Here is a 25,016-nt window from a genome sequence, read left to right as displayed (position 1 = left end):
GGATTCGTTCCCATAGGCCAGAACAGGCTCAATGGGCCGAAGGGCCTTTTCTGCGCTGCATGATGTTATAACCCCGCCTCTTTACGAATAATCTAATTGTACACTTTCAACCATCTTCTGTTCTTTCTCCGTAGCCTTGCATATTTATTTGAATTAAAATATTTGGTGCAAGTTAATACCATTTTCTTGTCTGTTTTATAGGGATTGTTAGCTTCCAGTATGAAAAATTGATCCGCTGTCCTTTCCCTGGTGACAACCCTGTAGATCATTTTAAGAAAATGTATTTTCTTGGAAGCACCTCTTTTCTTCTTTAGCGAAAGTAGGTACATTGTAAAATTAATAATTTTCAAACTTCCCTGAGCACATCTACAAAAAAAAAACCACAAAATACCGGAATAGTTCTTACATCAGGCTGCAGGTAGTGTATTAACTGAAGCGCTTCACGGCATCTTGCCTGCTTATGGCACTGTTTTCTCTGTCTCTGTCTCTTTTACCCTCTTTTCTCCTTATCATGGCCTTTCCTCTCCCGCCCCTTTCGCCTCGCCCCTCCTTCCCGAACCCTTCACCTCCTGCCACCATCCTTCTCTCCCATAGTTCCTTTCCACTCTAACTATATTGCTTGAAAATCACACAACGTCAGGTTATAGTCCAGCAGGCTTATTTGGAAGCACAAGATTTCGGAGCGCTGCTCCTTCACCGGGTGATTGTGGAGAATAAGATTCAGGTCTTTTTCAGTGTATAATTTCAGTTGCATCACACTGTAAACTTTTGCTATAAATTCTGTGCCTTACAATCTTATTCTCCACAATCACCACATGCTGATGAAGAAGCAGCACTCCGAAAGCTAGTGCTTCCAAATAAACCTGTTGGACTATAACCTGGTGCTGTGTGATTTTTAACTTTGTACACCCCCCAGTCCAACACCGGCATCTCCAAATCACAGTGTCTTAACATTCTTTAATCGTTCCGTTTAAAGTGGCACTGGAGTTGAGCTCGAGAGCCTGCTGGTTTGACCAAAATTTTCCGAATGTTTGCTTCGCTTTTGGCAGACTGCTAGTACCTCTAATGGGGTGACTAGTGTCAAACTGACAAACAGGATGTTTACCCCCCCCCCTCCCCCAGAAACTAATTAGCATCGCCTGTAGTGCTGCAGTTGACTACACGAGGTGGTATTTTCAGCGTTAATAATAGAAGGAAGAATTTGCATTTCTCTCACCCGCGACTATGAGTGGGCCTCACAGTCACCCTCCAGACCAATGGACTACTCTTGAGGCGAGCCGAAATGTTGCTGTTGCAAACAATTGCCGCGTACCTGATCAGCTCCGTGACCTTTCTTGAGCAGCTGGTTAGCAACACCACGAAAATATCACGCAACCTGAGTCTCAACAACGTCTGCAGTCTGTGTGTCCATTTCCAGTTATAGTTCATCTGAGACACAATGGACTGTAGATTCCGTGTTGGTTGGATGGTAACTGAGGTGCGCTGAGTCATGGACTCTTCGGTCCAACTCGACCATGCTGAACAGATATCCTTAATTAATCTAAACCCATTTGTCAGCACATCCCTCTGAACCCATCCTATTCATATACCCAACATTTTAAACGTTGTAACTGTACGAGCATCCACCACTTCCTCTGGCAACATTTTCCGTACACGCGCCACCCACTGCGTGAAAAAAATGCCCCTGAGGCCCCTTTTAAATCATTCCCCTCTCATCTTAATCCCACGCCCTTAAATTTTCCCTACCCTGGGAAAAGATCTTAGCTATTCACCCTATTTATGCCCTTCATGATTTTATTAACCTCTAGAAGGCTATCCTTTCGCCTCCGACACTCCAGAGCCGCGGGTTATTAAACCTCTCCCTCCGGCTCAAGATTGCCATGAGGTGTTGGACTGGGGTGGACAAAGTGAAAAATCACACAACACCGGGTTATAGCCCAATGGGTTTATTTGGAAACACTAACATTCGGAGCGCTGCTCCTTCATCAGGTAGTTGTGGAGCAGGACCATAAGACACAGAATTTATAGCAAAGGATTACAGTGTCATGCAACTGAAATTAAACATTGAAGTGAAGCGAAACGTGAAACCCATTCTAAAAGATGAAAGACTTAACAACAATCTCAGTTTGTTCAATATATCATTTCAGTTGCATGACCATGTAATCTTTTGCAATAAATTCTTTGTCTTATATTTCTGCTCCACGACACGCCGAAAGCTAGTGATTCTAACTAAACCTGTTGGCCTATGACTTGGTGTTGTGTGATTTTTAACTTTGTCCTCAATATAGGACCGAGACAGAAAACAGGGGAAGTGCAGACCCGGAACCTGGCATCGGCCATCAGGAGCACTGCTGAAACCCACGATTGAAGAGGTGAGAACTGGCAATTTAGCAAATGGTTTGATGGGAGGGGGATTATGTTTGACGAATTTATTCCGTATTTTTAACCATGTAACAATCACGGTATATAAAGTAGGTTCAGGAGATGTAGTGCTTTTTGGTTATCATGAGGAGAGCCCAATAGCTCCAATAGCAGCAATCCACAATCAATATTAGCGACGCAGAGGAAGTCTTTGCTAAATGATGGCAGACGCTGCGAGGCGGGAAAGTGAGTTGGGTCAACACAAATCCTCACTCAGAGACGCAGGTATAGTGGACGAGAAGGTAACAGAGGCGGCGATGTAGAGATAAGACTTTTTACCTCTCACTGGGGAGGGGAGTGGCGATGACGGAACATTCTTAGGCGGGAGGCAGAGGAGGCTGGTTCTTCAAAATGCATTCTAAGCTGACTCAGGCAACCTTTTTTGGGGGGCAGGCACGGACGTCTAGAGTTGTGGAGGCGTAGGCAGGAAGGTCAAATTGAGATCACAACAACAGCAAGCGTGATCTGATTGAATGATGGAGCAGACTCGAGGGGCCGAACGGCCTCCCCCTGCTCCTCGGGCTTGCGTTCCCGTGCGCTGAAGCATAACACCATAATATAGACCCGGCAGATTGTACAAAGCAGTCGCTTTGAGCACCATGTGCTCAAAAGGTTACCCCGTTCAACTTTGACATGGTTAGACCATCTCCCGGGAAGTTCTCCCGGGAAGAAAGCGAGTTAGCAACATAATTAAAAAAAGCATAAGACCCGCTAGCAGTAAAGTTTTCAATCTTGCAACCATGACCCTGTGTGAACTGGGTAATTTAATTTCCGCCTCACTTCCTGCCCTCCTAAACTTGGCGCGAGCCCAAGCTGCCTAATACGGCGATTTTGCGAGCTCAGACCGGTAAAGCAAACCTTGAATCGAGAGGTCAGCCTACACCGTCAACAGAGCTGCTCGCCGCTGTGGGGGAAATGACCATGAATTTGCGATCTGTCCCTGCATTGGTCCTAATGTCTTTCTTCTTGACCACAGGTAAGATTTCAATGTCCCCCGTGCATTTCTGAGGAGGATTGGGGAGTTAGTGGGAGGAGGGGAATGGTGTTGGTGGGAAATGACGGGGATGGGGGTGTTATTGGATGATTTACGGAGTTCCAAACGCACCCATCCGTGTTCAGGATCTCCGATCATCTCGGGAACTCTTGAAACCGAGATTCCAATGGCACCAAAACAAAAGTTGCGGGTACAACTCAGCAGGTCAGGCAGCATCTGTGAAGAAACATCACAGTCGACGTTTCCTCAGGACTGCTTATTTTTTAAAAGGGAAGAACATTCGGACACACAAAGGAGTTGCTAACGATCTGGTTAGGAAGGTGAATACTGTTACTGGAGACAGTTAGTGGCCAACGGCACAGGTAGTGTCTAACGGCATGTGTATAGTGCAATGGGTTCACGTAATGTGAAATGAATCCAAGGTACCGGTTGAGGTCATTGTACTGCACACACACACACACACAGATGGACATACACACAGACGGACACACACACAGATGGACATACACACAGACGGACACACACAGATGGGCACACACAGACGGACACACACACAGATGGACATACACACAGACGGACACACACACACACACACACAGATGGACATACACACAGACGGACACACACAGATGGGCACACACAGACGGACACACACATAGGCGGACACACACGCACACACAGACAGAGTCACACAGGCGGACACACACACACAGACGGACTCACACGCAGACGGACACACGCACACACAGACCGACGGACACACACAGACAGACACACACACAGGCGGACACACACGCACAGACGGACTCACACGCAGACGGACACACGCACACACAGACCGACGGACACACAGGCGGACACACACAGACAGACACACACACAGGCGGAGACACACGCACAGACGGACTCACACGCAGACGGACACACGCACACACAGACCGACGGACACACAGGCGGACACACACAGACAGACGCACACACAGGCGGACACACACAGACAGACGCACACACGCGCACACACACTCACGCAGACCTCTCATACGCTCACACTTAACACACCCACACGCACCCTCTCACAGAGCTACACCCGTTTACACTCACACACATATACACACTCTCCCACAGACACTCATAACACCCCCCTCTCTCTATCTCTCTCTCTCTCTCTCACACACACACACACGCACAGCCACATGCACACATACACTTATAAGTTTGAGGGGTGCTGTGTGATCACAAGCCCGGTGTGTGGGGTAGGGGGCTAAGACATGGGGGGGGGGGGGGAAGTTCAGATCTTAAAGCTGTTGAACTCGATATTGAGTCCGAATGGCTGCAGGATTTCCAAATGGAAAATGAGGTGCTGTTCTTCCAGCCTGCGCTGCAGGAAGCCTGAGGCAGAGACGTTGGCCAGGGAACAGAGCGATGTGTTAAAGTGGCAGGCGACTGGAAGTTTAGGGGATTGTTTTTTTTTGTGGGAAGAACTTAGGCTTTGCGCTGCGGTCACCCAGTCTTCGCTTCGTTGCCCCAGGGAAGAGGAGACCACATTGTGAGCAACGGATGCAGTCAACTAGATTGAGTGAAGTGCAGGTAAAGCACTACTTCACCTGGAAGGTATGTTTGGGCCTTTGGATGCTGAGGAGGCGGCGTGGGGGGGGGGGGGGGGTACTATAAATGGGCAGGTTCGGCGGTTGTCGGGGAAGATGCAGTGGGGCTGTGGGGTGGGTGGAGGAGGTCTTGGGAGTGATGGAAGAGTGGATCTGGGTGTCCCTGCGGAAGGCGGGCAAAAGGAGGGGAGGGGGATATGTGCAAGGTGGTGACATCTCGCTGGAAGGGGCGGCTGGCGATCTTCTGAATGCGGATGGTGGCGTAGTTCTGAGGCAGGGTCAAGGGACCCGAAACTATAACTCCGGTTTCTCTCCACAGATGCTGCCAGACCTGCCCTGCTCTTCCAACAACTTCTGGTTGTGTTCCTGCACTGTGCAAAGGGCTGGGGTGTGGGCAGGGGACGGGGGTGGGGGTGGGTGAGTGGGAGAAGGGGAGGTGCTAGTGCAGTGCTCCCCTTTTGAATCGGGAGACGAAGTTAAGGCGAGGATAAGGATTGGAAGAGACGCGTTCAGTAACCCCAAATGCAACTATTAGCTAATACATGAGGGATGGGTGTGGGGGTAGGGGGAGGGGGAGGGGGGGGGGGGGGTTGGGGTTGGTGGCGGAGGTTGGGGTGGGGTGGGGGGGGACGTTGAGGAGTGGGTGACCCAAGCACAAAAACGAAATGGCTGAAGCAAAGTTTTATTCCTAATAGCAGTTCACTCAAGTAAAGAAGAGGTACGGCAGTCGCCTCTTTCAGCCGAGTTTGTGGAAGGTCAGACCGCGACACTGAATTGTACCTTTGATCGCCCTGGAGCCAAATCTTACAAATGGTGGAAAGATGATCTGAAAATACACCAAGCCATCGCAAAGTACCACGAGAGAGTAAATGAAAACAGCCAACAATCTAACAATGAGCTGTTTACTTCTGTGCGGATCAGCAACCTCTCAGTTTGCGATTCTGGGACGTATTATTGCATCATAGAGCAACTCGGCAGACAGTTTAAGGGAGCAGGAGCAAGTCTTATCGTGAGGCGTAAGAGTTTTGTGCAACTTTGAGCGCTGGAGTGTGTTACTGTCTATTTGTGTGCGTCTATGTCTGGATGCATCTGTGCGTGTGTCTGTGTGTGTCACCACACATATTCGTCCCCAAACAGACGCGCACACACTTCAGTGTCCTCGTATGGCAGCATCCCCAGGAGAACTGAATCTGTCTAACTCTGGGATCGTATGTATTTGAGCGTGTATGCATGATGTCGTACGTCTCTGTGTCAACGTCTCTGTATATGTGATTTGGAGGAGACGGTGTTGGACTGGGGTGAATCACACAGCACCAGGTTATAGTCCATCAGGTTTATTTGGAAGCGTTAGCTTTCGGAGCGCTGCTCCTTCACCAGGTGGTTGTCAACTACCTGATGAAGGAGCATCGATGCAAAAGCTAGTGCTACCAAATAAACCCTTTGGACTATAACCCGGTGTTGTGCGGTTTTCAACCATGCATCTGTGCGTCTGGTGTGCCTCTGTGAGTTCGTGGATGTGACTTTGTGATTGTGAGCACGCAGCCTGTGAGAAAAGGGCTGGTTGTCGTTGAGTGTGCGTCCGCGACTGTTACAGGAAATCGGCGTCAAGGCGCTGAGAAAGTCCAATGCTGAGATCCCCCATTGCTGAGCGTGAAACGGCAAGTTCTCGGACAGAATTGGCAGCCATTTGCTGAGGACGCTTGTCTAACTTTCGTTCCCATTGCCATTGCAGGTGCTTCACAAGAAAAACAATGCCCCCCCAATATCATACATATCGGGACGGCTGCAGCAGTGCTGTCGGTGCTTTGCATTGCACTAATTGCAGTGTCTGTGAAATTCAGGCAACGAAGTAAAGGTATTTCATTTACTCCATTTATTATTGTTTGGACTACGCAGGACCCCCGGTCCGACAAAAACTTTAAATACGCGCCTGCAGGGTCCTCGCTGTTTCCAGAGTAAATTTTCCGTACGCCCCCCCCCCCCCGAGATCACCGCAAATGCACGTGATCACATCTAACAGGAGCGGTTCACGTAGATAGACCATTATCCCGTCTCCAAAGTCAACTAGGTATGGACAATAAACGTTGCTTTGCCAGTAACACACACACATGCCGAGGGGAGTTTAAAAAAATCTTTATAATCAGAAGCATAGATAATTTCTGGTCAATCTGTTCAGAACATTTTTTTTACTGCTACAAATTGATTGAAGTTTAAAATCACGAACAGGTTTATTTGGAAGCACTGCCTTTCGCTAGGTCACAACCACCTGTTGAAGGAGCAGCGGTCCGAAAGCTAGTGCTTCCAAATAAACCTGCTAGACTATAACCTGATGTTGTGTAATTTTTAACTTTGTTCACCCCAATCCAGCACCGTCATCTGCAAATCAAAAATTGATTTAACTGCTTTTTCATGCGCTCTTCAAGTTACTTTCCAGGCAGGAAGATGCCATCATATTTTTTGCTGAAACCATTTAATCGATTATTGCTGTGAAATCTTGTGGTTTGAGCCGGCGTGCCACATTTTCACCTTTTGTGTTTGAAACCGGTAATGCTGAAACCAGACCGTCCCAGAACCACGTAGAAATCCAGTCCGTAATTTCCAAGATCAATACACTGGTGGATTCAATTTCTCTTGTTGCAAAAGTTGCTCTTCGGCTGTTCATATATCCCAGCCTTTAGACCCTTCACTACAATTTCCTCAACTTTGAGCTCCTCGGATTGTGCAATGAGCAATCTTCTAATACTAAATGATCGCACGGGCATAGCAAGTTTTGGAAAGCGCACGTGGGTCTTGAACCTGGCAGGGACATTATCACGGTGCAACGAGGACTCTTAAAAGTGGGCCATATTTAGCCATCAGTGTGGGTGTAGACTATTTACTAGCATACCACGCTACTCAAACGCACCAATGGAGCAAGTGGGACTCGAACTCCTGTCTTCTAGCTCAGAATTAGGGATACTACCATTGTGCCACCAGAGACCTATGCGTACTGCGTATAAAGTACAATCAACGCCAATCGTGTGTGAGAGATATGGTCTGATAGTGACAATTTTACGCAGTAGCTGCAAAAGTGAAATAAATTTGTATCACTGTCATGACGTTTAATGCTTATTGTTGTGAATTGGGAGGAAACATGGAATTGGGGCGAGCTATGTATGAGTGCAGTGACAATCTTACCGCTATCACGCGTTCATGTCTATTGGGAGTTACATTTCCAACTGGGAGTTATAGGTCTACACGCCGAGCATTGAAACTGCCATTCAAATACTCATCCTATATTCACATTGAACCTGTTTGTGACTCTCTTTGTTTTCTTTGCAGCCTGCATTGCCCTTCAGAGGTGAGTTCATATACTAGTTTAGTTTTCTCTCTGATCTGTAAGTGAATCATCCCTCTCGGTCTCTATGGCCCTGATTCTGACTTGCAATGAGATGTAAACGTATTCCATTGACGAATACATTTTGTTAATCATGTGTTTTCATCTCCCACAGGCAGTTTGTTGCATACATCACCGAAACGTCAACAGGTAACTGATTTCTAACTTGCAGAAGGGAAACTTGTCAGATCACAAATTGACTTGAATGAAACCTTCCTTTGGCCCACTCTCGCTCACTATTTCAAAGCAGTTTACCTTCTTAGATACGTAAGCGACCTGACCTTGACTTTGTCAAGGCTAAATTCACTCAGATATGAACCTTTCTCATGAACACGCTCTCAGCATTATAGGATTTGAATTTTTCTTTGTTTAGCTGTTACATCTGTTACAATAACTTCCAAGTTTTACTTAGGCACCAACAATCTTATTAATCCACTTCCGTCATTTTTGTAAATATCGCACTCTTCCTCTTGTGAGATGTATCAAGTTTCTCCTTAGTTGCCCTTTTAACCCTATCGATATCAATATATTTACATTCCTTCCCCTCTTCCCAACACCCCCACTGCATCAACCCTAATACACATCCGATATTTGCTCACATTGTTTACAAAGGAATTCCATTCAGAATCTGAATGCTGACTGATCTTCTCTAGATATATGTTTTAAAATTCAGGCCAGTTGCACTATTTCAGTCAATTGATTCAATAAAGAAAGGATAGGGACCTCACCGGTAGGAAGGTCATCGAACCACTGGGTTATACAGGCAGAAACAAACCCTTCAACCCAACTCATCCATGCTGACCAGATATCCTAAATTAATCTAGTTCCATTGCCAGCATTTGGCCATATCCCTCTAAACCCTGTCTATTCATGTGCCCATCAGATGCCTTTTAAATGTTGTATGAGCTTCCACCACCTCCTCTGCAGCTTATTCCATACACTCACCACCCTCTGTGTGAAAACATTGCCCTGCATGTCCCTTTTAAATCTTCCTCCTCTCACTTTAAACCTATGCCCTCTGGTTTTGGACTCCCTTACACTGGGAAAAAAGAGATTGACTACTTACCATATCCGTGCCCCCTCATGACTTTATAAACCTCTATGAGATCATCCTTCAGCATTCCATACTCCAGGGAAATGTCACCCAGTGTATTCAGCCTCTCCCTTTAGCTCAAACTCTCCAGTCCTTGTATGAACAAGAGGATGTTACACTTCTCACATCTGCCGGCAGCCAGTAGACACAAATCTCAGACAAATGACCGAGCATGCGATGAAGAGATTTTTGTTGAACTGTAGCTAATTGTATGACCTGGAATGTACAGTACGAAAGTGCTGTCAGAGCAGACTCAATTGTAATATCTCAGAAAGGGACTGAATATATAAACTCAAACTAGGATTGTTCTTTTTTGGTAGGGAGTTTGTTAAATGCTACCAAAGCAAGGAGGTAAATGAATTTGGGAACAGATGATATGACATGTCAGGCGTGAGGGGCAGTACGGCCATTTTGTGTTCCCACATTGAAAAAAAAATTAGCAATGCTGAAAATGCACAGCAGCATCTGAAAGTGGCAGAATAATTATTCTTCTAAAATGAAGCCACAGAGGGGTTATGCTCGAAAACAAAATATCGGTGGTGTTAGATGCAGTGGAGAAATACTGTTATCTTTGCATTTCCCCATTTTTAGTCATTGTAAATTTACATTTCATTAACTAAAATCTATGCAGAAAAAATTAGAATCCCCACAGGTACACTATGTCCTAATTCCGCAACCCCCCCCCCCCCCCCCCCCCCACAAATAGAAGTCAATTTGCAGAACATTCAGGATCAATCTTAAGCAATCCCACATTTGAGTTCAAATGCATGATAATGTATGCACATCGATATAGATTCTGTTTGCTATTTCTGTTTGCGACAACATTGGTTAGTATGTTATGATTAAGAAAATAATCCTTACAATGTGCTTCTTGACTGTAAATAGCATCACATTTTCAAAAGACCAGTAATGAACATTGTTCTAAATACATACTTTGCAAATATGAAACATGTAGCAATTAATGAATTTTATTTGAAGGCTGAAGAATTTAGCCATGCAAGTTATCAGATTGCTCACATTATTGACAATGGAATTGTATCCAGAATCTGCTGAAGATGGAGGAAGGGGAAAATTTCTGGCTGCTCCGTTTTTGAGGTATTTTAGGTGCTGGAGGTGATTTCTCCGAATTCCAGGAGCAGCAATTGCTGATTTATGTGGTGTTGCATTGTTTTGGAACTTTGGGGAAAAAAATGTCAAAACAACAGCAGTTTTAAAAAGAAGAAGAACAGACAAAGGAAGCACATGGTGAGGACAGTGCAGGAGAGAGAGAGAGAGAGAGAGAGAGAGAGATCCTGCACAGTTACTGCCTTTGCTGTTTTTGAATTCATGTATCGCTGGACATCAGAGTGTGCCTGGGAAATTTAACAAACAGTGAATTTCACAACTAATCTTGGAGGAACCTGTTTGGGCGAAGTTCACAACACAGAATCAGATAAGTTAATTGTTGTTTTAAGTCTGTCCAAGAGAAAGGCTGTATTAGAGAGTACAGTGGGTTCTTTCTTGATTATATGTTTTTGGAGATAAGTCTCTTGATTAAACTTAAAATATAAGCCATAACTATTAATTTAACCTGGTGCAGTGTTTTGCAGAGGAATAAGACGGTGTTATTTTCTGGGTCTGTAGATTGTGAAGGAGCAAAAATGGCCTTTGCAGTGATATGTCCTTCTTGCCAAATGTGGGAGTTTAAAGAGAGTTTAAGGGTTACTGTGGGTTATATCTGCCATAAATGCTGTTGGAAGCGAATCTTATCAGATCGAATGGATCGGTTGGAGAGACAGTTCGAAGGGATGATGAATTTGCAACAGCAAGAGTATGTGATGGATTGCAGTTAAAGGAAGGCGGGGGGGGGGGGGGAAGTCTCAGATACAGTCACATAGATGGGTTAACTCCAGGAAGGGAGGTAGGCAACTAGGGCAGGAGTCTTTTGTGGATATACCCATTTCAAACAGGTATGCTATTTTGTAAAATGTAGGGGGTGATGGATTCTCAGGGGAATGTAGCACGATCAGCCAAGTTTCTGGTACTGAGACTGGCTCTAATGCAATGAGGGGTATGTCGGCTTTCAAGAGGTCAATTGTGTTATGGTATTCTGTAGTCCGAGGTAGAGACAGATGATTCTGTGACCAGCAGAGAAATAGCAGAATGGCGTGTTTTTTCCCCTGGTGCCAGGATCAAGGATGTTTCAGAGAGGGTGCAGAATGTTCTCACAGGGGTGAGGGGCCAGCAGGAGGTCATTGTCCAAATTGGAACCAACGACATAGGAAGGGAAAAGGTTGAGACTCTGAAGGGAAATTACAGAGAGTTAGGCAGAAATTTAAAAAGGAGGTCCTCAAGGGCAGTAATATCTGGATTACTCCCAGTGCTACGAGCTAGTAAGGGTAGGAATAGGAGGATAGAGCAGATGAATGCATGGCTGAGGACCTGGTGTATAGGAAAAGGATTCACATTTTTGGATCATTGGAATCTCTGTTGGGGTAGAAGTGACCTGTACAAGAAGGACGGATTGCACCTAAATTGGAAGGGGACTAATATACTGGCTGGGAGATTTGCTAGAGTTCCTCGGGAGGATTTAAACTAGTAAGGTGGTGGTGGTGGGGTGGGGGAAGGGAGTGTGGGACCCAGGGAGATAGTGAGGAAAGAGATCAATCTGAGACTGGTACAGTTGAGAACAGAAGTGAGTCAAACAGTCAGGGCAGGCAGGGACAAGGTAGGACTAATAAATTAAACTGCATTTATTTCAATGCAAGGGGCCGAACAGGGAAGGCAGATGAACTCAGGGCATGGTTAGGAACATGGGACTGGGATATCATAGCAATTACAGAAACATGGCTCAGGAATGGGGAGGACTGGCAGCTTAATATTCTGGGATACAAATGCTACAGGAAGGATAGAAAGGGAGGCAAGAGAGGAGGGGGAGTGGCATTTTTGATAAGGGATAGCATTACAGCTATGCTGAGGGAGTATATTCCTGGAAATAGATCCAGGGAAGTTATTTGGGTGGAATTGAGAAATAAGAAAGGGATGATCACCTTATTGGGATTGTATTATAGACCCCCTAATAGTCAGAGGGAAATTGAGAAACAAACTTGTAAGGAGATCTCAGCTATCTGTAAGAATAATAGAGTAGTCATAGTAGGGGATTTTATCTTTCCAAACATCGACTGGGACTGCCATAGTGTTAAAGGTTTTGATGGATAGGAATTTCTTAAGTGTGTACAAGACAGTTTTCTGATTCAGTATGTGGATGCACCTACCAGAGAAGATGCAAACCTTGACCTACTCCCTTGACCTACTCTTGGGAAAAAAGGCAGGGCATGTGACTGAGGTGTCAATGGGGGAGCGCTTTGAGACCATAATTCTATTTGTTTTAAAATAGTGATGGAAAAGGATAGACCAGATCTAAAAGTTGAAGTTCTAAATTGGAGAAAGGGCAATTTTGACGGTATTAGGCAAGAACTTTCGAAAGCTGATTGGAGGCAGATGTTCACAGGTAAATGGACGGCTGGAAAATGGTAAGCCTTCAGAAATGAGATAACAAGAATCCAGAGAAAGTATATTCCTGTCAGGGTGAAAGGGAAGGCTGGTAGGTATAGGGAATGCTGGATGACTAAAGCAATTGAGGGTTTGGTTAAGAAAAAGAAGGAAGCATATGTCAGGTATAGACAGGATAGATTGAGTGAATCCTTAGAAGAGTATAAAGGAAGTAGGGTTATACTTAAGAGGGAAATCAGGAGGGCAAAAAGGGGTCATGAGATAGCTTTGGAAAGTAGAATTAAGGAGAATCCAAAAGGTTTTTACAAATATATTAAGGACAAAAGGGTAACTAGGGAGAGAATAGGGCCCCTCAAAGATCAGCAAGGCGGCTTTTGTGTGGAGCTGCAGAAAATGGGGGAGATAATAAATTAATATTTTGCATCAGTATTTACTGTGGAAAAGGATATGGAAGATATATACTGTAGGAAAATAGATGGTGACATCTTGCAAAATGTTCAGATTACAGAAGAGGAAGTGCTGGATGTCTTGAAACGGTTAAAGGTGGCTAAATCCCCAGGACCTAATCAGGTGTACCTGAGAACTCTGTGGGAAGCTAGAGAAGTGATTGCTGGGCCTCTTGTTGAGATATCTGTATCATCGATAGTCACAGGTGAGGTGCTGGAAGACTGGAGGTTGGCAAACGTGGTGCCGCTGTTTAAGAAGGTAAAGACAAACCAGGGAAGTATAGACTGGTGAGCCTGACCTCAGTGGTGGGCAAGTTGTTGGAGGGGATCATGAGGGACAGGATGTACATGCATTTGGAAAGGCAAGGACTGATTAGGGATAGTTAACATGGCTTTGTGCATGGGGAATCATGTCTCACAAACTTGATTGAGTTTTTTGAAGAAGTAACAAAGAGGGTTGATGAGGGCAGAAGAGTAGATGTGATCTATATGGACTTCAGTAAGGTGTTTGGCAAGGTTCCCCATGGGAGACTGATTAGCAAGGTTAGATCTCATGGAATATAGGGGGAACTAGCCATTTGGCTCAAAGGTAGAAGGAGAGGGAGGTGGTGGAGGGTTGCTTTTCAGACTGGAGGCCTGTGACCAGTGGAGTGCCACAAGGATTGGTGCTGGGTCATCTACTTTTTTTTTCTTTTGTTAGGGAGGATGTTAAGTGCTACCAAACCAAGGAGGTAAATGAATTTGGGAACAGATGACATGATATATCAGACTTGAGGGGAAGTATGGCTATTTTGTGTTTCCACATTGCTAAAAAAAATTAACAATACTGAAAATGCACAGCAACATCTGAAAGCGGCAGAATAATTATTCTTTTAAAATGGAGGTACAGAGAGGTGGTGCTAGAAAAAAAAGTATCATTGTGTTAGTTGCAGTGGAGAAATACTGTTATCTTTGCATTTCCCCAGTTTTAGTCATTGTAAATTTACATTTCATTAACCGAAAACTATGCAGAGAAAATTAGATGCCTCACAGGTACACTATGTCCTAATGTTATCCACACCCCAAAATAAAAGTCAATTTGCAGAACATTCAGGATCAGTCTTAAGCAATCCCACATTTGAGTTCATATGTATGATAATGTATACAAATTGATATAGATTCTGTTTGCTATTTCTGTTTGCGACAATGTCAGTTAGTAGGTTATGATTACATTGTGCTACTTGACAGTAAATAGCATCACATTTTCAAAAGACCAGTAATGAACATTGTTCTAAGTACATACTTTGCAAATATGAAAGATGTAGTAATTAATGAATTTTATTTGAAGGCTGAAGAATTTAGCCATACAAGTTACCAGATTAGGTTGGGTAAAGATATGGATGGGCTGTTACATTTGTGACTTTCTGCATTTCATATGTATTTTTGCTAACCCATTGTTATTTCTTTCCAATAGAGTCTGCCCCATCAAATAAGAAAGGGAAGCACGCTGTAAGTAGAATCCTATTGGAACATTCTATCATTAAAATTTAATGAATGCATTACAACAGAAGTTGGCCTTTCAGCCTGAATCTGCCCTGCCATTCCATATAATCATGGCCAATCAAACACTTCAATGCCTTTTACCCACCCACATCCTTAACCCTGCAAAACAACCGGTAATGAGAAACCTATGAACCTCTACAATAAACATCCACAATGACTGAGCTTTCATAGCTCCCCGGTCATAGTGAATTCCAAAGGTTCACAGCTCTCTGAGTCAGAAACAAATCTCATCATTTTGGACCTCATTTACACTCTTCTTCATTATTCATGATATCCTCTTATTCTAGATTCTCTAACCATAGGAAATATCTTTCCTGCATCTGTATTGTCTATCTGTTTGAATATCGTCTATCTATCAGACTTGGCTATCAATCCAGATAGCATGAACTCACTTCTCATTATTTAAACTCTAGAGAATACAGGCCAGTTTGCTCAATCTGTCCTCACGCAACAGTCCCACAACCCCAGGAACAAGCCTTGTGAATCTTTGTTGCACTCCCTCTACAGCAACAATACCTTTCTGAGATGAAGAGACGAAAACTGCAGACAATACTCCAGGCGAAGTCTAACCAAGCTCCCATAGAATTGAAGCAAGATTTCACTACTCCTGTACTCAAACCTTTTTGCCATGAGGGAGACATTCCAATAACCTTCTTCATAGATTGCTGCGCCAATGTGCTTGCCTTCAGTGAATTATCCCAAGTACACCTATGATCTCTTTGTGCACATATACTTTCTAAGCTCTTCTTCTTTTAAGAACATTGGTTCCTCCTATCAAAGTGCTAACTTTGCCATGTTCTCGCCTCTTCACCAAGCCTGCAAATACTTTACATCTACTTCACAACACACAGTTACACTTAGTGTTGTACCATTTGCAAATTTGGAAATATTCCATTTGGTCCCAACTCAATATAATTGATAAATATTGTGAACAGCTAGGGCCCAATTGTTGTGATACACTTCTGCCAACGTGTGAATTACCTATGTATTCCTAATCTCTGATATCTATCTGATAACACATTATTAAGGCTGTGCAGGGCAAATCAAAAATCTTCTGAAATTCAAACGACTATCAAAAGGCTTGTGAAAATCTAAGCAGATCTTCTTCATTGGCTCCTTTTTATCATTTTTAAAAATAATATTTCAAACAGCTTGAACAATTTCATCAAACGTGATTTTCCTACTTGCATTTCATGCTATACCCGTCAGATCATTATTATCCAAATATCTATATATGACATTCTTTATAATTGATTCAAGCTCTTTCTCTACTATTGATATGAGGTTAACAGGCCTTAGTTCCTTGCTTTCTCTCTGACTCCTTCTAAAGCGCGCACACTTGATACTTCAGGAATCTTCCAAACTGCAGGAAGTTTTGCCAAATCTATATAATTTTGGAAGATAATCATCAATGCACTGGATATCTCTAAAACTACTACTGCTGACACTCTGGGATGCACAATATCAGGTTTTGGAGATTCATCAGCTTCCAGGCCCATTAATTTCTCCAGTACAGTCTTCTTACTAATGCTAATTTCTTTTAGCCCTTCATTCTCCCTAGCCATTTGGACCTCTAGTTTGAGGAGAAGTCTTTAATGTTCTTCAGTGAAAACAGACACAAAGTAATCATCACAAAGCTTCTTTGTCATTTCCCTATTTCCTATCTTAAATTCTCCTGACTGTCTGTAAGGATCCAATATCTATAGAAACTATTTCACTTTTTTTTGTAGTTGTTAGATTGCATTCATGTTTTATTTTCCCTTTCCATGTCAGTTTCTTGCACCTCTAAAAATCTTCCAATCCTCAGATTTATTGTTATTTCTGACAACGTTATAGGCTTTTGTTTTTAATCTTATACAATCCATAGGTTCCTTTGTTGATCATATTTGACACATCCTTTTTGCATTTTTCCATCTTGAACAAATGTAAAATTGCCGTAACTCGTGCTAATTCTTTAAACGCTATCCTTTGCTATGTATAGTTATGCCTTTGCATATAATTACTCAATTTGCTTCAGCACCTTTTTTTTTAGATTAAATTAGATTCCCTACAGTGTGGAAACAGGGCCTTTGGCCCAACAAGTCCACACTGACCCTCCAACGAGTAACCTACTTAGTCCCATTTCTCTCTGACTAATGCATCTATCACTCTGGGCAATTTAGCATGACCAATTCACGTGGCCTGCACATCTTTTGTGCTTCATGTCTTAATAACTTTCTTTAATCAAATTTAGCACCCTTGTTTTATATTGAAATATCTTACTTTCAAATGTCATGTAAAATGCTATCATATTGTCGTCACTCACCCCTAAAGTATTTTTAGGACAAGATTATTAATTATTCACTTTCGATCATATGACACAGTGTCTAAAACCCTGTTTCCTTTGATTAACATCTTTCAAGCCTCGTGAAACAATTTCTCTAAATTTACTTTATCAAAATATTTAATGAGTTGGATAGTTTGATTATAGAATCATAGAGTCATAGAGATGTACAGCATGGAAACAGAGCCTTCGGTCCAACCCATCCATGCCGATCAGATATCCCAACCCAATCTAGTCCCACCTGCCAGCACCCGGCCCATATCCCTCCAAACCCTTCCTATTCACATACCCATCCAAATCCTCTTAAATGTTGCAATTGTACCATCCTCCACCACTTCCTCTGGCAACTCATTCCATACACGTAGCACCCTCTGTGTGAAAAGGTTGCCTCTTAGGTCTCTTTTATATCTTTCCCCCCTCACCCTAAACCTATGCCTTCTAGTTCTGGACTCCCCAGCCCCAGGGAAAATACTTTGTCTATTTATCCTATCCATACCCCTCATAATTTTGTAAATCTTTATAAGGTCATCCCTCAGCCTCCAACACTCCAGGGAAAACAGCCTCAGCCTGTTCAGCCTCTCCTTATAGCTCACATCTTCCAACCCTGACAACATCCTTGTAAATCTTGTCTGAACCCTTTCAAGTTTCACAACATCTTTCGGATAGGAAGGAGACCAGAATTGCACCAGAGATCAATATTCCAACAGTAGCCTAACCAATGTCCTGTACAGCCACAACATGACTTCCCAACTCCTGTACTCAATACTCTGACCAATAAAAGAAAGCATACCAAACGCCTTCTTCACTATTCTACCTCCCTATGACTCCACTTTCAAGGAGCTATGAACCTGGACTCCAAGGTCTCTTTGTTCAGCAACACTCCCTAGGACCTTACCATTCAGTGTATTAGTCCTGCTAAGATTTACTTTCCCAAAATGCAACACCTCGCATTTATCTGAGTTAAACTCCATCTGCTTGTTCCTTCAAATGTCCTACTTTAAGGAAATAAAATGGCTATCCTACCTGTCTGAAATCCTGATGCCATTTCCTCATACATCCTTTCCAAAGACTTAACAGTTTTCTTTCCAGCTAGAATCCCTACCGTGCAAAAGGAGGCCATTCGGCCAATACCAGCCTTCCAAAGAACATCCCACCCAGACCTACCACCCTATCCAATCCCCATAACCCTGTATTCTCCATGACTAATGCACCTAATCTACCCATCCCTGGACACTCTAGACAATTGAGCATATCTTTGGACAGTGGGAGGAAACCGGACCATCCATAGGAAACCCATGGGGAGAATGTGTAATCTCCACACAGACAGTCACCTGAGGCCAAAATCGAGCCTGAATCCCTGGTGCCATGAGTCAGCAGTGCTGAACACTGAGTCACAGTGCCAAGTAAAACAACATCCCAGTCAGCAACTTAAAGGAAATGGCACCACAGGATTTCAAGTCTTCAAATTTTTATTTCAACAAGCTAAACGAAACATTGACTTTTTTTTTGTAGTTAACTGATCCTTTAAATTATAAAGCTGAATTTCCCCTTTTACTTTTTAATACAACCAAAAATCCCACACATGGCTATATTTTATCTTGTGTCTTAAATAGACATTCAATACTTCTGAAATCAGTCCAACAGCATTTTTTGCTCCTAAAAATGTGTTTATGTTCGTTTTCATTGCCATCCTGGAAAATTTATCCCTAGAACTGACTTTCAATATGGGGGCGGGGGGGGGGGGGGGGCTCCCTGAAAATGCTCCCTCCAGCTCAAGCTGGGTGAATCCTCCAGCCTCATTTAGACCTTCACAAATTTGATATTTTAAAAATATCTGATCTGAGGCATTCATTCATAGTTTTGTCTCCTAGACATTGGAGATGAAGTCTCTATCCTTCTACGTCATATCCTTCCAGATCGGCCCCTCTGTGAAGTTTAGTATCATTTTAAGAGAAAAATCTGTTGAGTGAAACTACAGTGGCTACTCCTGGCTACTCCTCCCTCTTGTCGAAGTAAATTGGGGAGAATGGTGAAAAAGGCAGGAAAGTGGTTTGAAAATTATGAGTTCAGCCACAATCTCATTCCTGGGATGTGGGCTTCACGATCATGGCTAGCGTTTTCTCGCTCATCTGTAGTTGTCCTTCAGCTGAGTGGCTTGGGAACAACCGATCTCACTATTCTCTGTGACCGTTGTTTTCAAAGCACCGAGAGGGAAAAACTTCGAGCTCCTGTCAAGAGGAGAAGAGAAAGAAGAAAAGAAAACCCAAAGAGCACCATAGGATGGAGAATGCGGACTACGTCCATGTTGGACCAAGCCATGGCAGACAGACCTAACCTCAGCAACAGAGGAAATGTACAACTACTTCTCAAACATACATTATTTAGGATCCTCAGCCACGCCACAGTCTTACCCGAAGGCTAGAGACGATTTCCTTTTTCACTGTGTTATTTTAATATTTCGCTTGATTCCTGTCACGTCAACAATGAATAGGTAATCATGCCAAGATTACAGCCCTCCAAACCCTATTAGTCGCCATTTTAGAATTCATGATTTGCACTGAGGGATGAGGATGTTGGACAGTGAAGTGGTTATAAATGGAAATGAATACGTTGTTTTCTTTGGGACATTATGAATAATTGGCCGGGTGCATGGCCTCCCTGCTCCCCAGCCCCCTAAGCCCCTCCTCCACACATCACCCCGAGTTCATATTTATCTGCACTCCCGTCACTATCACCCATCATTGCCTTCAGCGGAAATCAGTATCAAGCGTCCTTCAGAACCGATTCCATCCACGGGCGTATTCGGGTAAAGTTACCTGGGATCTTGGCTGGTTGAGTCTCTACTGATCCTTCAGTCCGCTGCTGCTTTCAGCGGGTCACCTACGCCCGCTTTCTGCACTGCGGATGGAGAGGCAAGGGGGTAAGAGTCAGTCCTATCCGACCTCTTTTAAGCCAGTTCAAATTGAGCCAGTCCGGAGTTCCCAGCTAACAGATCCAACCCCACCCCTCAGCTCTCGTGGAAGGTCACTTGACCAAGTATCAACTGGAGTCCTCCTTTCATAAGTCAGGCCGGGAGTCAGCTGGGATGACTAGGCAGGGGGGAATGTCCTGGTCACCTCACCTCATGTCATATCCAACGATCTCAGGGGTTCTGCCAAATCAATTGGGAGTTAACGAGTGGGAGTTTGTGTAATAAAGATTGTTGAATTTTGCAGAAGCTTTTTTTTGTTGTAACACCTACAAATGCAAAGTTGAGCAAAACACCTTGTGGTGTGAAACGAAAGCAGTTAGCAATTTTATGTCCCAACAGTTTATGCTTTGGTGCGAATCGTCTCACGGTATTCTGATCGAGGTGTTTGGCTTATTTATTGACACAATCTTTAAGGAGCAGAAAGCTGACATTTCGTGATTAACTTATTAAGCTCCCAGAGCCCAGCATTGCTGAACGCAGTCCTTGTCTTTCAATGCATGGGGATGCAAGACACAGGAATATATTGTGCATATTAAATTGCAAAGTTCTTCCTCGTATATTACCTCGACAGAATTAGGGGATTCAGTCTTGCTGGGGTCCCACATGTGCTTCTGCCCCTAGCACCTCCAATAAGATACCGACGCCCCTCACTGGGCTTGAACCGAATTGTTTTTTTGGGCGATTCCCGAGACAAGTTGAAAGTGAATTGTGTGTTTAGATTCGCATTTGGGGCGGATTAGATGAGGGTGACATATTTCCCTTGCAACTGGATGGGTTTGTATACTTTAAGCACTCAATCGCAGATTTTTAAATGGAATTTAAATTGCATTAGATACTAGATACTTGTAGCATTATACTGATTTGCAAGGCCACTGACATTACTACTGTACCTGCTTCTGTTCATTTTCTTTTCATATCCTTCTCTACTTTCCCCTTAAAAAAAACCAGGTCATTTGGCTGAAATCTGCACTGAACGGAATATTAGCCTTTAGGCGTAAGAAACGGCAAGATTACCGTGGAATACTGTTTCAAATCCGTTTGCTAGCGGCAGTGATTAATTAGTGCGAATTGGGGAGTAAAGTACACAAACATCACTTTTAAGTGAATTTTCTGTTATCATGCTGAGCAGTTGCAGAAACAGTCACCCGCATCGAAACTCACGCATATTGAATGGCGTGTGGGTGCAGAGAAATGAACGTGTATGTTTTGGCGGGGGAGGGGGTGGCGGTGCGGATGATGCGGCACAAATTTCCGCGCCCTTTGGTCTGCACTGGCTCCCCTGGTTTGCTTCTTTGCAGACCCTTCCCGCTGTTGTTGCGGCCAGGCCGGGTGTTTGCATAACCTTTGACGTCAGCGCGGATCATCGGAAACTCTGACTCGCGCGCCACTGCCGATCCTTCTTGACAGGCTGTTGCTATTGTCCAAGTGTTCTAGCGAGGCGCATGGTCAGAGGCGTACCGTCAGAGGTGCTATGCTCATCTCAGCCTCGATACAATGTTGTGAAACTTCCGGCTCGTTCCCGGGCTGGGGCTGGGGCTGGGTGGTCGTTTGAGGATGTGGGGTAAGGGATGGTTCCTGGGAGCGCAGGCGTCATTTTCTTTTGCTCGATCTGGATCGAATGCCACTTAGGTACTAAACATTTCTCCAAGGGGAATCGATCAGGAATCACAGGAAAAGCAGGACGATCATTGCATGCAGTTCAGTGCAGACCTTACTCGCCATTATTAGACACAAGTAATACACGGGACATTCCTATACAAGGGGAAATAAACTGTGAGCCTCATACTGAGAATTATCCTGCGTTAGCTCCATTTCTCACTTTGGAGTCGATCTTAAACCTGCTGGGAGAAAGATGCAGAGGCAGCAGGGGGCGCAGTTCTCGGCGGTGCTAACACACTTTGAGGAGTTTTCTCGCACATCTTAGGGCAGGACTGAGTTATTAAGAGGCATAGAGATATACAGGACGGAAACAGACCTTTCGGTTCAGCTTGTCCATGCAGAACAGATATTCCAACCCAAACTAGTCCCATTTGCCAGCACTTGGCTCATATCCCTTTAAACCCTTCTTATTCATTTACCCATCCAGATGCCTTTTATACGCTGTAATTGAACTAGCCTCCACCATTTCCTCTGGCAGCTCAGTTCATGCACGCATCACCCTCTGTGTGAAAACTTTGCCCCTTCAGTCCCTTTTATATCTTTCCCCTCTCACTCTAAACCTATACTCTCTAGTTCTGGACTCTCCCATCCCAGGGCAAAGACCTTGTCTATTTATCCTATCCATGCTCCTTATGATTTTATAAACCTGTATAAGGTCGCCCCTCAGCCGCTCCAGGGAAAACAGCCCCAGCTTGTTCAGCCTCTCCCTATAGCACAAATCCTCTAACCCTGGCAACATCCTTGTTAATATTTTCCAAACCCTTTCAAGTTTCATAACATCCTTCCGATAGGAAGAAGACCAGAATTGCATGCAATATTCCAAAAAGTAGCCTAACCAACTTCCTGTACAGCAGTAACATGACCTTCCAGCTCTTTATTCAATACTCTGACCAATAAAGGAAAGTATACTAAATGCCTTCCTCACTATCCTATCCACCAACAATTCTACTTGCAAGGAACTATGAACCTGCATTCCAAGGTCACATTGTTCAGGAACACTCCCTACGACCTTTCCATTAAGTGTATAAATCCTGTTAAGATTTGCCTTTACAAAATCCTGGGGATTCATTATGGCTAAAAACATGTGGAAGTGCTCCATTGTTCATGCTACTAAAAGGAAAAACAGGAACAGGAGCTTTTTGAAAAGAAAAATGTTTAATTGGATGTGGACACTGCCAACTAGGACAATATTTGTTGCCCATCTCTAATTACCCTTGAACCGAATGGTTATCTCAGACCATGTTGCATTGGGTCCAGTGTCACATGTGCACCCGATCAGGTGAGGACAGCAGATTTCCCTCCTGAAAGGATAACCCCCTAGGAGTTCTTGCCATTCAGTGGTAATATCCCTCCCTCAGAGCTAGAAGGTCTGTGTTCAAGTCCTATCTGCTCCAAATGTGTGTCATAACATTTCTGAAGATGTTGATTTAAAATATCTAAAAAGGCAAGATGCTGTTACACCCATTCAGTCAGATCAGGGCTGTTTAGTTTCTTAACTGGTCCCCCTTTTGGTATCTATTGAAATACTTAATTCATAAAATTCTAATTGTCCTAGATCTATCATTTCAATGAACAGATGAAAATTGAGATGGGACTAGAATCGACTTAGCATTTATATGAAAACAAGCATGAATCAATCACTTCTGTAAGAAAAAGTGTGTTGTCTTCAAACAGAGAATGAAGCTCATGAGTTGCCCTGGCCTCCAATCAGGAATTCTCCCCTTGAGCAAATTAGATTTAGTTATTATGAAATGCAAGAGTCATCTGTATGGTGGATCCGCACCTGCAGGAAAAAGTGGAAAATTCACTTTGCTTTGGACTTGGAAGTGACCTAGCGAGTGGAGCGAAGTATGCTCATATGCTGATACAAGTACAGAAGGAAATTTGCCATAAAATCTGTAGGATGGACCAGTTCCTGAAAGTAACTGGCCACATCCCTTGATACTGATACAGTTTGTGGGGACATAAGATACATGAATGACTGCTGATGGAAACACACAGGGTAATTTTCACTGAATGCATCCCTCATAAATTTGATCAGATCAATCCCCCACTCCAACCCAATGTTTACCATCACTTTGAATAAACTGGCGAAAGCAGCTAGTCTCCTTGAATTTTGTGACAAGTCATTGAATTGTTCTTGCAAGTGGGCCTGGAAGCACTTTCATTGGTGACAAACTTCGTGAGGATCGTGGCAGGTAAAGCCTTCAGAAGCCAGATATAGAAATCAGGAGCAGGAATTTGCCATTCAGCACGTTGAGTCTGCTCTATCTTTCAATATGATATTAGCTGCTCTTCTATCTCAATGTTACCTTCCCGCTTTCACCAGCTACCCTTTGGTGCTTTTAGAATCTAAAATAAGTATTTAGAGTCAGAGTCATAGAGGTGTACAGCATGGAAACAGAGCCTTTGGACCAACATGTCCATGCTGACCAGATATCCCAACCCAATCTAGTCCCACCTGCCAGCACCCGGCCCATATCCCTCCAAACCCTTCCTATTCAGATACCCATCCAAATGCCTCTTAAATGTTGCCATTGCACCAGCCTCCACCACATCCTCTGGCAGCTCATTCCATACATGTACCACACTCTGCGTGAAAAAGTTGCCCCTTAGGTCTCTTTTACATCTTTCCCCTCTCACCCTAAACCTATGCCCTCTAGTTCTGAACTCCCTGACCTCAGGGAATAGACTTTGTCTATTTATCCTATCCATGCGCCTCATAATTTTGGAAACCTCTATAAGGTCACCTATCAGCCTCCGATGCTCCAGGGGAAACAGCCCCAGCCTGTTCAGCTTCTCCCTATAGCTCAGATCCTCCAACCCTGACAACATCCTTGTAAATCTTTTCTGAACCCTTTCAAGTTTCACAACATCTTTCCGATAGGAAGGAGACCAGAATTGAACACAATATTCCAACAGTGGCCTAACCAATGTCCTGTCCAGCTGCAACATGACCTCCCAACTCCTGTACTCAATACCCTGACCAATAAAGGAAAGCATACCAAACGCCTTCTTCACTATCCTATCTACCTGCGACTCCACTTTCAAGGAGCTATGGACCTGCACTCCAAGTCTCTTTGTTCAACAACACT

General features: G+C 43.9%; 1 protein-coding gene across 1 annotated transcript; it reads left to right on the top strand.

Moving 5' to 3' along the window:
* The first annotated feature begins 3,318 nt into the window (after positions 1-3,318).
* LOC140455016 (uncharacterized) lies at positions 3,319-20,469 on the top strand. The gene is made up of 7 exons (XM_072549690.1): positions 3,319-3,397; positions 5,715-6,035; positions 6,752-6,874; positions 8,341-8,359; positions 8,511-8,545; positions 14,880-14,914; positions 19,494-20,469. Exons 1-7 carry the CDS (start codon positions 3,337-3,339, stop codon positions 19,623-19,625), a joined length of 726 nt encoding a protein of 241 aa, XP_072405791.1. The 5' UTR covers positions 3,319-3,336; the 3' UTR covers positions 19,626-20,469.
* The last annotated feature ends 4,547 nt before the right edge of the window (positions 20,470-25,016 follow it).

Source organism: Chiloscyllium punctatum, chromosome 30 (genome assembly GCF_047496795.1).
Source record: "Chiloscyllium punctatum isolate Juve2018m chromosome 30, sChiPun1.3, whole genome shotgun sequence".
In the NCBI taxonomy this organism is placed as follows: domain Eukaryota; kingdom Metazoa; phylum Chordata; class Chondrichthyes; order Orectolobiformes; family Hemiscylliidae; genus Chiloscyllium; species Chiloscyllium punctatum.
The sequence above is the reverse complement of the archived record's forward strand: the minus strand, read 5'-3'. Positions and strand labels throughout refer to the sequence as shown.